The sequence below is a fragment of the Lactuca saligna genome, chromosome 4, assembly GCF_052625555.1.
Source record: "Lactuca saligna cultivar CGN05327 chromosome 4, ASM5262555v1, whole genome shotgun sequence".
Lineage (NCBI taxonomy): Eukaryota > Viridiplantae > Streptophyta > Magnoliopsida > Asterales > Asteraceae > Lactuca > Lactuca saligna.
In genome coordinates, this window is record NC_136420.1 from 88,781,503 (window position 1) to 88,795,691 (window position 14,189).

Here is a 14,189-nt window from a genome sequence, read left to right on the forward strand (position 1 = left end):
CATCTCTTTCGCGCTTCATACTCTTCAGTCTTGATCGGAATCGAGGTAATGGTTTGTACTCCTTCAGAATTGGCTTGGGTAGTGTTGGAGTTTCTTTTTCTTCCAGCTTTTCAGATTCTTCTTCAACCAACACCTCTTCAAACTCTTCAGCTTCAGATTCTTTTTGTATCTCTTCCACATCTCCTTCTTCTATCAGAACCTCTTCAAACTCTTCATCTTTGTTTTCTGGTTCAGATGAGCTTGGGCCTTCATATGTATTTCTGCTTCTCAAGGAAATAGCACTCACATTATTCTTTAGATTATTTTCTGTATGCCCTGGTAAGTTTCCTTGAGACTCCAAACGACCCACAGAAGTGGCAAGTTGAGACACCTGTTGCTCCAGATTCTTGATACTAGCTCTAGTTTCGGTCTGGAATGCTTGGGTGCTCGTGGCAAGACTCTTCACTATATCTTCTAAGGCCATGGTGGAACTACTGGGTTGATGTTGCAAAGGCTATTGGAAATTTTGGTGCTGAAAATTCTGCTGATTCTGAAAATTTTGTTGAAAATCCGGCTGCTGAAAATTTCGATGCTGCTGAAATCCGGGTGGAGGCTGAAATTGTTGTTTTTGTTGAAAATTATTCTGGTAATTATTCTGATAGCCTCCAACAGCTTTGACTGCAACTGTATCTTCTTGCAATAATGGGCACATATCAGTTGGGTGTTCCGTCTTCAAACAGATACCACATGGTTTCTTCGCAACTACTTTTTCTTTCCTTAGGAGTAGAACAGATTTCGTTAATTAAGATATTTGAGCTTCCAGATGAACATTGCTAACTTCCTTGACACCCCTTGGCTGATCCTGATACCACCCGTCTTCATTCTCGGAATGTTTAGAATCGTTCGCCAACTTTTCAATCAGCTCTCTGATTTCAGATGGGGTCATGTCACCCAAGGAACCACCACTGGAAGCATTTATCAGGCGCCTCTCCATGGGTGCCAGGCCTTCACAAAAACAATTGTAGAGCTGATAATCGCTGATCCCATGTTGGGGGCACCGAACCAACAACTTCTTGAATCTCTCTCAGTAGGTATGTAAAGCTTCTCTTTTTCCTTGTTTGATACTAAGGATTTCTCTTCTAAGACAGGAGACTCGCGTTTCTGGAAAGTATTTCTCTGAAAACAGCTTTGCGAGTTCTGTCCAAGTGGTGATGGAACCTGATGGGAGTTCATACAACCATTCTCTTGCAGAATCTTGAAGCGAAAAGGGGAATGCCCTTAACTTTATCTGGTCTTCTGTGACAGCATGAGGCTTCATTCCTGAACAAACCACATGAAATTCCTTGAGGAATTTATGTGGGTCTTCATTTTCCAATCCTCTGAAAGTGGGAAGAAGATGAATCAGCCTAGATTTAAGTTCGAAGTTCTGGGCTTCTGGAAACGTAATGCAAAGGGGCTGTTGGTTGACCTCTTGAGTGGCCCACTCTCTAAGGGTCTTTTCTGCTTCGTCTCCACTCATAACTAAGTGTTCAGATTCGGTTTCTTAAGAGTCTGTGGTTTCAGTTTTAATGGAAAGGGGTGGGAAATATGTTTTATATGGGCTGTTTTGAGGAGAAGATGGGGGTACTTTTGGAAAAAACGGATCTGATTCGTTCCACAAGGGAGTGCCTTGTGGTGTGGAGGTTTCTGGGGGTATGGAAGATGATGAACCAAAGAGACCAGCTGATTGTTTTTTTCTTGCTGCTTCTTTCTTCAGTTTCCTAGTAGTTCGCTCGATTTCTAGATCAAAAACTAAAGGTGTACCTGAACGAAAAATTCTTGGCATAAAACTATTAGAAAGCACCGTCACCCCGACAACGGCGCCAATTTGTTAACACGCTGTCGCACGCGTATTACGCAAATAAATTATCACTGCTGCTTGCACTAAAAATATAGCACATGGAAGCAGGGTCGAATCCTCAGGGACACAGCCTAATGGTCAATGCCTTTTTGCATCAGACACAATCTAGTCAAGACAGAAATTAATAAAAGGGGGATTTGAATTAAACTAAAAACTAAAATTGCAGTGATATTAAACGAAACGAAAATCAATATAAAAAACGATTTCAGTTCTGCGGTGACTTTCCTAATCATGTAACTGATCCAGATCTGATTATTAGAGATGCGTTCTATCTAATCTGGTACTGAGAAGAAACTAACAAGCTCTAGTAATTTCTATTTTACCTAAATTAGTTAATCAAAGCAGGCTCTTCGATTAACCCTAACTTTTTACTGTTCAATTAAACAAGCTCTTAATTAAATCAGAAGCTCGGAAGCGTAAAGATATGATTTTTCAGTTTATAATAAAGTCAAATACCAAACACGGAACCGATTTATTACTTGTTACTTATTACCAGTTGACAAATACAATTATGTATTCTATAACTGATTAACTGGAATGATAAAACCCTAGCTAGGTGATCAAACTAACAAGAATCAAAATCAAACATTCATTAAGAACAAAACGGAAGAATCTAGATAGAAACACAAATATAAAACCAAATCTAATGATCAATCACATGAAAAGTACTTGTCTTATGCAAAACTGAAAACTAGGGTTTAGCCAGACATGGCCAAAATCTGATAAAAATTGATGAAAAGAAACATCAAACAACAAATCTTATTAATCCACTTGAAGGAGATGATCCACAGTCTTCAAATCTCCAACAATTGATGAAATCAGAGAAGAAACGCCTCCAAAATCGTATTTTTGTCATCTGGTACCTCTGGAATTGCCAACTTAGGTTACTGGAAGGCTATCAGGATCTTTTTATACATCTAGCAGCAAAAACGGCGCACCTGCGATCGCATGTACACAACCTACGATCGCAGGTTTTGAAATAAACACATCTTATGTCGTTTTAATGAAGTAGGATGCTATTTTGACACTTTTTAGCCAACCTGCAATCGCAAGGAGATAACCTGCGATCGCAGGTTTTGAGTTTTCACTTCCGGATGAATTTTGGGCACAAAAGAACCTCGAAGTCAACCTGCGATCAAACTTGCGATCGCAAAAAGGTCACCTGCGATCGCAAGGAGACAACCTGCGATCGCAGGTTGTACCTATGACATCCGAAATTTTGTCTTTTTTTCAGATCATTTTGAATCGCGTCAATCGGAGTTACGGTTCTCGAGATATGGTCAAAACACTAACAGGGGGTCAAAGCTGCCAGCAACATTCTTTAACTTTGATATTGTATATTCTATCTTCGTGTGATGAATTCAGTTGAATATTTCTTGACCAAAGCATCTACCAAACATTCCTCAACATACTACAGAAGTTCCAAGCTCCATTTTAAGCTCCAAACATGCATCCAACTGGTCCCAAAGCACTGCTCCACTCGAACTATCTGAAATCAACATAAAACATGAGCAGTACGGGAATTCTAACGAAATACATGAGCTGAACATTATTTATCTAAATGACATGAAAATGTACAAAGTATGATGCTAAAATGATAATGAAAACTACCCTATAAGATGCATAAAATGGCATCTAACAAATCTCCCCAAACTTGAACCTACCCTCAAGTAAGAAAAGGAATAACATTATAAACAAATGGAAAGATGTAGATAACCTAAAAAGAATTTAGAATAAAATAAAGAAAAAACTTAAACTAAAGTACTTCACTCTTTTTTTCGTCACATGATCAGATTTCACGAGGAAGCTTCAATGAAATCACTACCTAGACAACAGTCTCAATACTTTATATTAACGATTCATAATTATATTTAATAAGTTAAACCAAGATTGAGCAAATAATTTTTACACTGAATTTAATTTGTGAAAACAGTGTATTTTTAAAAACAATTTCACTAAAATTCGTTTATAAAAACTTAGCTTGACCAACCCCTCGTTTTTTTTTCCGAACTTGTCCAGTAAACGCGGTAAGCTCCATTATGGACAGAAAATCCAAGCTTACCCCTATGATTCCGCTATCGACGGATCATTCTCATTATACCACACATCTTCTTCTTCTTGATCAACTCTTTAGATTTGACTTGCTTGCTTTATGGTTTTGACTTGAACTTGACTTGGATTTGACTTTGAATTGCAGATTTCTTCAAGTTGCTTGATATATAATATCTAACATATATTAACTAGGCGCATATTTTACTTTAAGGCCCACCATATCTTCAATACTTCAAAAATGATAATAAATTGCGGGTATAACAAGAGTTCCCTCCCAACCTCAAAAGGCGTAGAAACTATAGGGTTCAGTACTTCAAGGAATGATAAGGGTTATCCAATCTAGGTTCTTTTTAAGGCATTCAAGGAAATTATTTTCAAAACACTGTTCGTTTTTCCATCTCACACTTCCATTGTAAAAATTATCCGACTCTTATGTTGGGTCATATTGAAAACATTTAAAGCACTTGAAAAGATAATTCTTAAATTGATTGTAATGAGACTGTTATTTTCGGTAACTATCACATTTCATCTTAACAGAGCTATCGAATGTAAAAATATCCTCATCTCATGTAAAATATTTTTATTTTTTAAGATTTTTAAGAATTTTAATTAGCAGAAAATAAAAAATAAAATAACTAGAAATAAAATCTTTTCGGATTTTTCTTTGTGTTTTATGAATGCAAAAAAATAAAAAGGAAAATATTTTTGGATTTTTTTTTGAATTTTAATATGTAAATGCAATTCAGAAAATAAAATTTGAAATTTTTTATTTGAAAAACTAAAAAATTAGAATTTTTAACAAAAAATGCAAAATTTTACACTAACCCCCTCCCCAAGTTTAAAATGATGCATTGTCCTCAATGCTTAGAGAGGAAAAATTGCTTTAAGTTCTTTGTAAAATTCCCAGCAATACCCAATACTTCTCACAAGCTCGGAAGCGTAAAGATATGATTTTTCAATTTATAATAAAGTCAAATACCAAACATGGAACCGATTTATTACTTGTTACTTATTACCAGTTGACAAATACAATTACGTATTCTATAACTGATTAACTGGAATGTTAAAACCCTAGCTAGGTGATCAAACTAACAAGAATCAAAATCAAACATTCATTAAGAACAAAACGGAAGAATCTAGATAGAAACACAAATATAAAACCAAATCTAATGATCAATCACATGAAAAGTACTTGTCTTATGCAAAACTGAAAACTAGGGTTTAGCCAGACATGGCCAAAATCTGATAAAAATTGATGAAAAGAAACATCAAACAACTAATCTTATTAATCCACTTGAAGGAGATGATCCACAGTCTTCAAATCTCCAACAATTGATGAAATCAGAGAAGAAACGCCTCCAAAATCGTATTTTTGTCATCTGGTACCTCTGGAATTGCCAACTTAGGTTACTGGAAGGCTATCAGGATCTTTTTATACATCTAGCAGCAAAAACGGCGCACCTGCGATCGCATGTACACAACCTGCGATCGCAGGTTTTCAAATAAACACATCTTATGTCGTTTTAATGAAGTAGGATGCTATTTTGACACTTTTTGGCCAACCTGCAATCGCAAGGAGACAACCTGCGATCGTAGGTTTTGAGTTTTCACTTCCGGATGAATTTTGGGCACAAAAGAACCTCGATGGCAACCTGTGATCAAGAGGAGACAACCTACGATTGTAGGTTGTGCCTATGAAGTCCAAAATTTCGTCTACTTTTCAGATCATTTTGAATCGCGTCAATCGGAGTTACGGTTCTCGAGATATGATCAAAACACTAACAGGGGGTCAAAGCTGCCAGCAACATTCTTTAACTTTGATATTGTATATTCTATCTTCGTGTGATCAATCCAGTTGAATATTTCTTGACCAAAGCATCTACCAAACATTCCTCAACATACTCCAGAAGTTCTAAGCTCCATTTTAAGCTCCAAACGCGCATCCAACTGCTCCCAAAGCACTGCTCCACTCGAACTATCTGAAATCAACATAAAACATGAGCAGTACGGGAATTCTAACGAAATACATGAGTTGAACATTATTTATCTAAATGACATGAAAATGTACAAAATATGATGCTAAAATGATAATGAAAACTACCCTATAAGATGCATAAAATGGAATCTAACAGTTCATCAGCAAGAATGACCCAGAAGCATTGTTGTTGTTAGCAGACATCTGAAAAAGAAAGGAACAAAGTTTGATTAGAAATGAATCCCCAATTAAACACCCAAATGAAAAATTAGGGCTAGGATCCAACAACATTATTCAAAATTTAGAAAAGGGTTGTCGTAATCTAAATGCAAATAATTTGAAGGTAAGTGAATGAAGATTCACTAATTTCCTCCATGAAAAACGAAAGGAAATTAAGTTTGAAATGTATTTGAAAACTCCTAGATTCCTTTGAGATTTATTGAACTTTTCAATGGCATGTTTGAATCTCAATATGCCCTTTAAGTTTGTGACTGGGATACTGAGGATCACAAACAAGTTGTGAATAACCATGTGAATCAACATGGTGCACTCAATGTCTCTATAACCTAATCAATATGCCGGTAAACTACACACGCTCAATTGATCTGTGACAAACATCGAGCCACCCTTCGCAACCAATGTCAATCCGAAATTAGTGTGTCTGTTAACCACACACGATCCACTAACGTTTGACAAGGTACAAAGTGTAATTCCATGGAGTAGTATCATTTTCTCATTTTACCCTAAAGTAAATAAGATTAGGGAATTTGTAAAAACATTGTAGTTACGTTGTATCATTCATTATACTTTTAACGAGGAGAGGATTGCCCTATCCTACCCGTTCGGCGAACGACCCTCCACCAATCAAGGAAGCAGTGGGTAAGAGTGGATACCCATTAAACGACCATTTTATAGGCCATAACCTTATACCCCCATCATAGATCGACTTCGTGAATGAGTCCTACTAACAGTAAGACTAGCACTTTATGTTATGCATATATATTAATTAGTCTTGTAATAATATAATACTATAGGGTTGAATTTTAAACTTGTAAAATTCTAAGGATTTGAAATTTAAATCATTTAAAATTAAACTTTTAATCATAAAAATTAAATTTCAAAACCTGAGGACAAGTTTTGGACTTTTCAAATACAAGGGATCAAATAACAAATAATTTAACTTAAACAATTAATTTTATAATTAACTATATTTGACCTAATCCAATTTTAGTCACAAGATAATTACCAAATAATTTAAATAATCCATATTTATCATATAAAGAAACTAGTATTCAAAAGATTTGAAATTATTTTTTGTTTTGGTAAGGATAATCATTTAAATACAATGATTATCCTTACCAAAACAAAAAATAATTTCAAATCTTTTGAATACTAGTTTCTTTATATGATAAATATGGATTATTTAAATTAAACGAAAATATGATGGATCCCCATCATAATTTCTTCCCCCTTAGTCCATTACGTTTCCCAACCCAAAACTCAACTATCACACATTTGATAGTTTATGCCCCTTTATTCAATTAATCTCTTTTAGTCACCAAATTAATTCCTAATTAATTTATGACCAATATTAATTAAATAATATGGTTTCTCCTTTAATATATTATTCTTATAATATATTAATAAATCATACTATCTTCTATCTCTCTTAAATAACCTTGTCAAGTTGCTTTGGTGAAGGCAACCCAAAAGGACCATGCACAACTGGGTTAAGTACATACCAAATATAGTTAGGAGCTTAGACACTAATCCAACACCAATATGAATAATAGGGAGAGAATTACCATCACCAACATGAAGAGAATATGAACCACAATAAAAACTCAGAAGTTTCAAGATTGGACAAGTCTCGGGTGGTATGAGAGTTTGCACCTGTATCAGGGAACCAAGTAATGTTTAAAGTGGAGACGTTATCAGCATAAGTGGCGAAATTGGCTTGTAGGTTCGATCTTGTAGGGTTGCTAGCACCTTGATTATTTGGACACTGAGATGGTAGTTTTCCAATGCCACATCGATTGCAATGACCAAACAAAGTGTTTTGCATGAAGGCCCAAGCAAATGTTGGATTAATGTCTAAGTCCATAACTATAATTGGTAAGACTTGACCCTACCCGGCGTGGTCCATTTGGGTTACATGGCATCGCGAAAATTGGATAGACAAGATGAGGAAAAAAGGATACTAGTGATATATATTAATATATTATAAGTTCTAATATATTAATATATAATCATATTATTTAATTAGTATTAATCAAGAATTAATTTATATTTAATTAAGTGATCAAAAGGAACTAATTAAATATGGACTCTTAGATATATATGTGTGGTGGGCCAAGTTCATTTAGGTTGGGCTAAGCTTTCATGGATAGTGCATGGAGTGTTTAACCCATGGATCATATGAAATGTAAGGTCATGGGTTTAACCCTAGTCTCCACACTATATAAAGGTGCCCGTGGTTGGTGAAATTGGCACTAGTGTAGGTACACAAGAGGGCTAGCCTATTTCACTAGGGAGAACCAAAAGTATCCTTATTCTCTAGGTTATTCCAAGTGTTCATGGTGATGTGTGAACCATTTGATGTGTCACACTTGGGGCACTAGGCATTCAAGCTTCATGAAGACAAGTTACATCAAAAAGGTATGCATTCTAACTTGTTATATTACCCAAGTATTAAAAGATTGTATGCTAGATACGATAATACCTTGGAATATTCATCTTTGCATGTATAATAGGGAAAACATAGATCCAAGGTATTTAGGGTTGCATGTACACTTAGGAGTGTTAGAATGCTCAAAACCCAACAGTGGTATTAGAGCCATGCGTTGTTTTCTGTTATATTGATGCAAATGTTTTTTTTTTCAAAGTTGGAAAAAAAGGGAAAAAAAACATGACGTTTGTCAAATTTTAAGATAATTACTTTTTTTTGTGAAAAACTAATTATTTTTAAAATTTGAATCATTTGCTAGATGAGTTGAATTAGGTCAAATTTAGTAAAAGATAAAATTATATGATTATTGTATTAGTTTTAAAAGTTTGAAACCTCCATAGTTTTATTAGTAAAACTATTTTTTTTTGAAACCTCATAAGTTATGGATATGAAAAGGTTTTAAAAAAATTGATTCAAAGTTTTTTTTATGGAGTTACAAAAATTGGTGTTAATGTTTTAAAGAATTCCATAACTTGTTCTTAAGTTATGGAACATGAAAAGTTTCATCATTAAACAAACATTAAACTCCATAAGTTATGGAATCCAAAAGTTTTTTGTTTGAATTATCTTGATCTTATGAGTTGATTTAGATTAATAGAAAATTATGTGATTATATGTTTTCAATCCATTTTAATCTAAGAGTTGATTCTAAAATTTGTTTTTGTAACTTGTCCTAAAGTTACATGAAAAGTCACATTTAAGTTTCTTAAAACTCATAAAAGTTGTCATAGGTTACAAAATGAAAAGTCTTGTCCTCATTAAATGGTATTGTGACTCCATAACTTGTCCTCAAGTTATGGAGGTTTAAGAGTCTCTTCATTAAATAAAAAAAAGGTGTAACCTTAATTAAATCCATAGGTTATGAATAAAGAAGAGTCACATTCTTTAATGGTTTAAAGTCTTCCATAACTTGTCCTCAAGTTATGGAACTTGAAGAGTTTTTTAGTTAAAACTAATTTAAACACATAAGTTATGGAATTAATTAGTTTTGAATAGTTCAAAACTTGCCCTCAAGTTTTGGAATTTATAAAGTTTTCCTCGTGAATACTTTAAATATAAGTTAAGCCCTTAGAATTTTAAAAGTTAAAATTCAACACTTATACTTTATAATATTATAAGTTAATAATATATATATATATATATATATATGTATGTATAAGAATAAAGTCGTCTTACCATTAGTAGGCCTCATTCACGAAGCCGGTTTATAAGGGGGGTATAAGGTTACTGCCTATAAAATGGCAGTTTAATGGGTGTCCACTCTCACCCACCGCTTCCTTGACTGGTGGAGGGTCGTTAGCCGAATGGGTAGGACAAGGACTATAATTCTCCCTTCATTAAAAGTATTAATGATAAATACTAAGTAACTAAACACTTATTAATACCCAATCTTAGTTACTTAGGAAAATGTGAATTTGGTGTTAACCCATGAAATTACACTTTGCACTTTGCTTAAGTCGTTACTGGAGCGTGTGTGGTTAATCGGCACACTAGCTTGATTTAACAAGGTAGGTAAAGAGTAACTTAATGTTTATCATAGTATCAATGGAGCGTGTGTGGTTAATCGGCACGTCAATTAAGGGGTAAATACTTAAGGGTACCAAGTATATTTGCATGGTTATTCACACCTTGTTTTGTGATCCTCGGCATCCCAGTCACAAAACCTGAAGGGCACACTCGAGATTAAAACATGCCATTGAACAGTTCAATGAATCTCAAAAGATCTATGAGTTTCAAATCCAATTAAAAACCTAATAAATTATTTCGTTTTTCATGGTGGAAATTGGTGAATCGTCATTCACCTACCTTCAAATATTCTATAGCTTGGATTACGACATCCCTCTTCCAAGTTATAAAATATTGTGTTGGGTCCTAGCCTTAATATTTCATATTGGGTGTTATATTAAGGAATTTAAATCAACTATCTTGAATATATCCCAAAAGATGTCTAATTCAGACATCTATTATCTTCCCAAATCTCTTGGAACTTCACTTCCTCCATCTCCTCCAATTATTCTCACTAACCCACAAGTTTAAGGTAACTCAAGCCCTATTGGCAAGAATAGTCTATGTGTGCTCACATCTTGGAGATTGAAGAGAATTGTTATCAAGAATTTAGAACAGAAAAGATAGATTTGAATGATTTAAGATGAAGAACACTGAGAGTAAATATTAATCAGATCTTATATTGATAAAGACTGATTACAAAGTTAAGCAGAAGTGAGTTCAAGCATCGTACTACAACTTCTAGCCTAAGTCCCTATTTATAGGGAACCATCAAAAAGTATACTAAGTTTATACATTTTTTCTTCGCATAAAAATGACTTAGTAAAATAACATAAAATGTGAAACTATACAAAACACTCCATTCGACTTTTACAATATACATCAACATTCTCCCCCTTTGTAAACAGTCGATACAACTCAGTTCATAAGCTTTTGAATTGCAGAGTGAATTGCCTTTCGCACCTCTCCATACCAGGAGATCACCTTCTTCAAATCCTTCTTGTCTCCTTCGTTATTTTTCTTACAATTGTTCATACGTACAATGAAGTGCGTATATTGTGAAGAATTATATCTTTCAATCTCTGAGACCTTGAACAAAAACTTCTTTGGATTAGCTTTTGTGTCTCTGCCTGAAAACACCATACCAAATGGTTTGAGGCAGATTTCTCTAACAACATACTTTGACAAAGCAGATTGTGTCAAAGTCTCCTCCCATGGAACTTTCAATTCCCTTCCCACAACATGTGCTAATTCATCATCAGTAAGGGCTAGAAAATCAAAGTAATTGTCTATGAAAGTCTTCACATGTGCGAAGCCAGCTTTGAACACATCTGTATCAGAGCCTTTTAGATTGTTTTCTTCCATATGCTTCAAAATCAGTACTACTTGAATCAAGTCATTGCAATTCATCAAAGGAAAGTCAGCAACTGTGAAGTCATATTGTTTGTTTTCAGCTCTGATAACAAAGTATCTGAAATTCTGTAACATCTCTTAAAACATAACATCTTTCTTTATCGTCACAACCTTCTTGATCTTCATTAACGACCAGACTTCATCAGGATTCTTCCCCAAGACAACATGAAATCTGATTTTCATTTGAGTGTAATCATTCGGATTATCAAATTTCTCACTGATCTTGTATTGTGCATTGATGAATAGCATTTCATTAATGGGGAAGTCCAACTGGCAGTGATCTGAGTTTGCAATATCATAACTTCTTTTCGGCTTTTTCTCGAACTCATACATCTCCCTACACACAACTTTTGACTCTATGGTTTCATAAGAGTAAAGTTTTGAGGGATATCCTTTGTTCATGGAGGGAGGATCACTTGCCCGTTGCCTCATAATGCTCTGGACTTGCCTCATCTTCTCCATCTCAGCCTCAGCCTCTGCTTTCAACTCTTCTTTTGATTTTTCATATAAAATTCCTTTTCCTCTTCCTACAACATCATGTTGGGGTTTTGAGCTTGAACAACCTTCATGTCTTACAATAACAATACCCTTGGTAATTGTTCTTATGGTGATTGTTGTTGCAGAAATCAGCTTAGAAGGAATTGGAAGAGTAGCAATAAGCTGAGTCGATATCACTTTTCCCATAGTTTTCGCATCCTCTTCTTTGCTTCGTCTTTCTTCTCCCCCTTGCACCCCTGTGGAAACAGGCGGAGCACCCTTTGGAAGTAAAGAAGTAAAACTGGTGAGTGGAGTAAGGGCTTTGTGAATAGCTTGTTCTAAAGTATTAATCTTTAGAGACAAGAATTCTGGAGTAAGAATTTCAGATGATGAAGAATGCGAACGAGCTGTTTTTAGATCAGTGACCAACTGGATGAGCTGATCAAATTTCATCATGATTTCTGCTTTGTGATCGGCAAGAACAGGAAGATTATGCAGCTTTTGAAGCTGAGAAGAAATATCAACAATTTGCTGTTGAACTGCATCTTGTTTGTTGTGGACATCGTGGAGATCCTTCGCAAGTTACAACTTCAACTCCTGAATTTTGAAGTTGACGTCTTCGCGAACCTTTTTAACATCTTGGACAAAAAGAACATGACGTTCTTTTGTAACTGCGCGAAGATCTTGAACTACAGAATTAAAATTATTGCCTTGAGACACAATTCTGAGCTCATTGTTTTTATCAGACTGAGCAATTTTATCCATTATTCGTTTTTCTGCTCCTTTAATCATGATATCAACCTCCATGGCAGATATTGACGACATTCGACCTGAATCAGCCTGTGATTGAATTATGGTCTTCAACTTTTGATTCAGTATTTTAAACTGTTTTCCTATCATCAGCATATGATCAGGAATATCTTCTTCATCTGAATCAAAAGGAATATCATCAAGTATCCCCCAAAGGCACCTCCTTCGACTTCTGGATCAGACATTGGTTGCGAAGGTTGAGGATTTTCAGGTGATTGCGAAGGAAATAGTATGGTGAAAGGGTTTTGTAGAGCATGGTCAAAAATGTTGGAAGTGGTAGATAAAGTGGTAACAGATAAGGAAATGGGTAAGGTTGTTTGAATGAATGGTGCATCACTCAGGATAGGTGCCCCCGTATCAGATACGTTGACAACCATATCAGAAATAGGAACCTCCTCAGTAACTAATTTGGTAAGAACTATTTCGAGTGGTGTGGTTTGGGAAACAGGGGTAGAAATTTGCGAAGTGGGAATGATAGGTAAAGAAATAGGTACCATTGTGGTGACAGGTGGAGTTTCTGGGACAATCTCTTCTTCAGATGATTCATTACGAATCACCATCTTCCTTCTCTTGACCATTGTACGTTGCATGTTTTTCGCAACGTCTTCAACTCGTTGTCTCTTCTTCGTGGGAGATACTGGTGCTGGAATATTGCGAATAGTAACACCCTTACTACTCATTTCTGCTTTGCGAATCTGCTTCAGTACCCCGGACTTGGAAGGTAAGATTTCCTTCTTTGACTTCTTGGAAGGTTCATCAGTTGAGAGGACTTCATATGGTACTGAGGAAGACAAACCCTTCGCAAGTTTCTTGCCAGCCTTCTTTGTTTTAGATGGAGTTGCAACATCTAATAAAACTCCAGTTGGCTCATTTGTATCAACAGTTCGCAAATATCGCACCAAAATTTTGTGGGTGGGAGAGACTTTGCGAAGCATTGCATCTGGAATTCGAGCTACATGTGTAAAGATCGCTTCATCATCTTCTACAGCTTTGGGAAATTGATAGAAAGAAAATTCAGCAACTTCAACATTTGATAGCATCGGAATTTCTTCTTTGTCATACACGTGTTCAAGAATTAAACTCCAATATCTTACACACGAAATTCCCTTCTTCGGAGTTGTATGTTCTAAACTTTTGACAAATTCCTTCCATAGTTGTGTTGCGTAATCAACACTAATGTCATAGTATATGCCCATCACCATGGCATATACTTCCATTCTTCCTCTATCCAACCCAACGACTCTGCCTCTAAGACATCGGAGAAAAATTCCAAAAAGAAAATTCCACATACACGGCAACCCAGATTTCCTGAAATCACTGATTTTTGTTAACTCCGGTTGATGCCCCAT

The 14,189-nt window shown here is 35.3% G+C and overlaps 1 protein-coding gene across 1 annotated transcript; it reads right to left on the reverse strand.

Moving 5' to 3' along the window:
* Positions 1 to 1,063: 1,063 nt before the first annotated feature.
* Positions 1,064 to 1,498, reverse strand: LOC145039871 (uncharacterized). Its single transcript, XM_078987875.1, has one exon. It carries the CDS (start codon positions 1,496 to 1,498, stop codon positions 1,064 to 1,066), a length of 435 nt encoding a protein of 144 aa, XP_078844001.1.
* Positions 1,499 to 14,189: the final 12,691 nt, after the last annotated feature.

What these genes read in the sequence shown, in the direction of transcription:
- LOC145039871 (XM_078987875.1), bottom strand. Translation starts at nt 1,498, where the DNA reads ATGAGTGGAGACGAAGCAGAAAAGACCCTTAGAGAGTGGGCCACTCAA.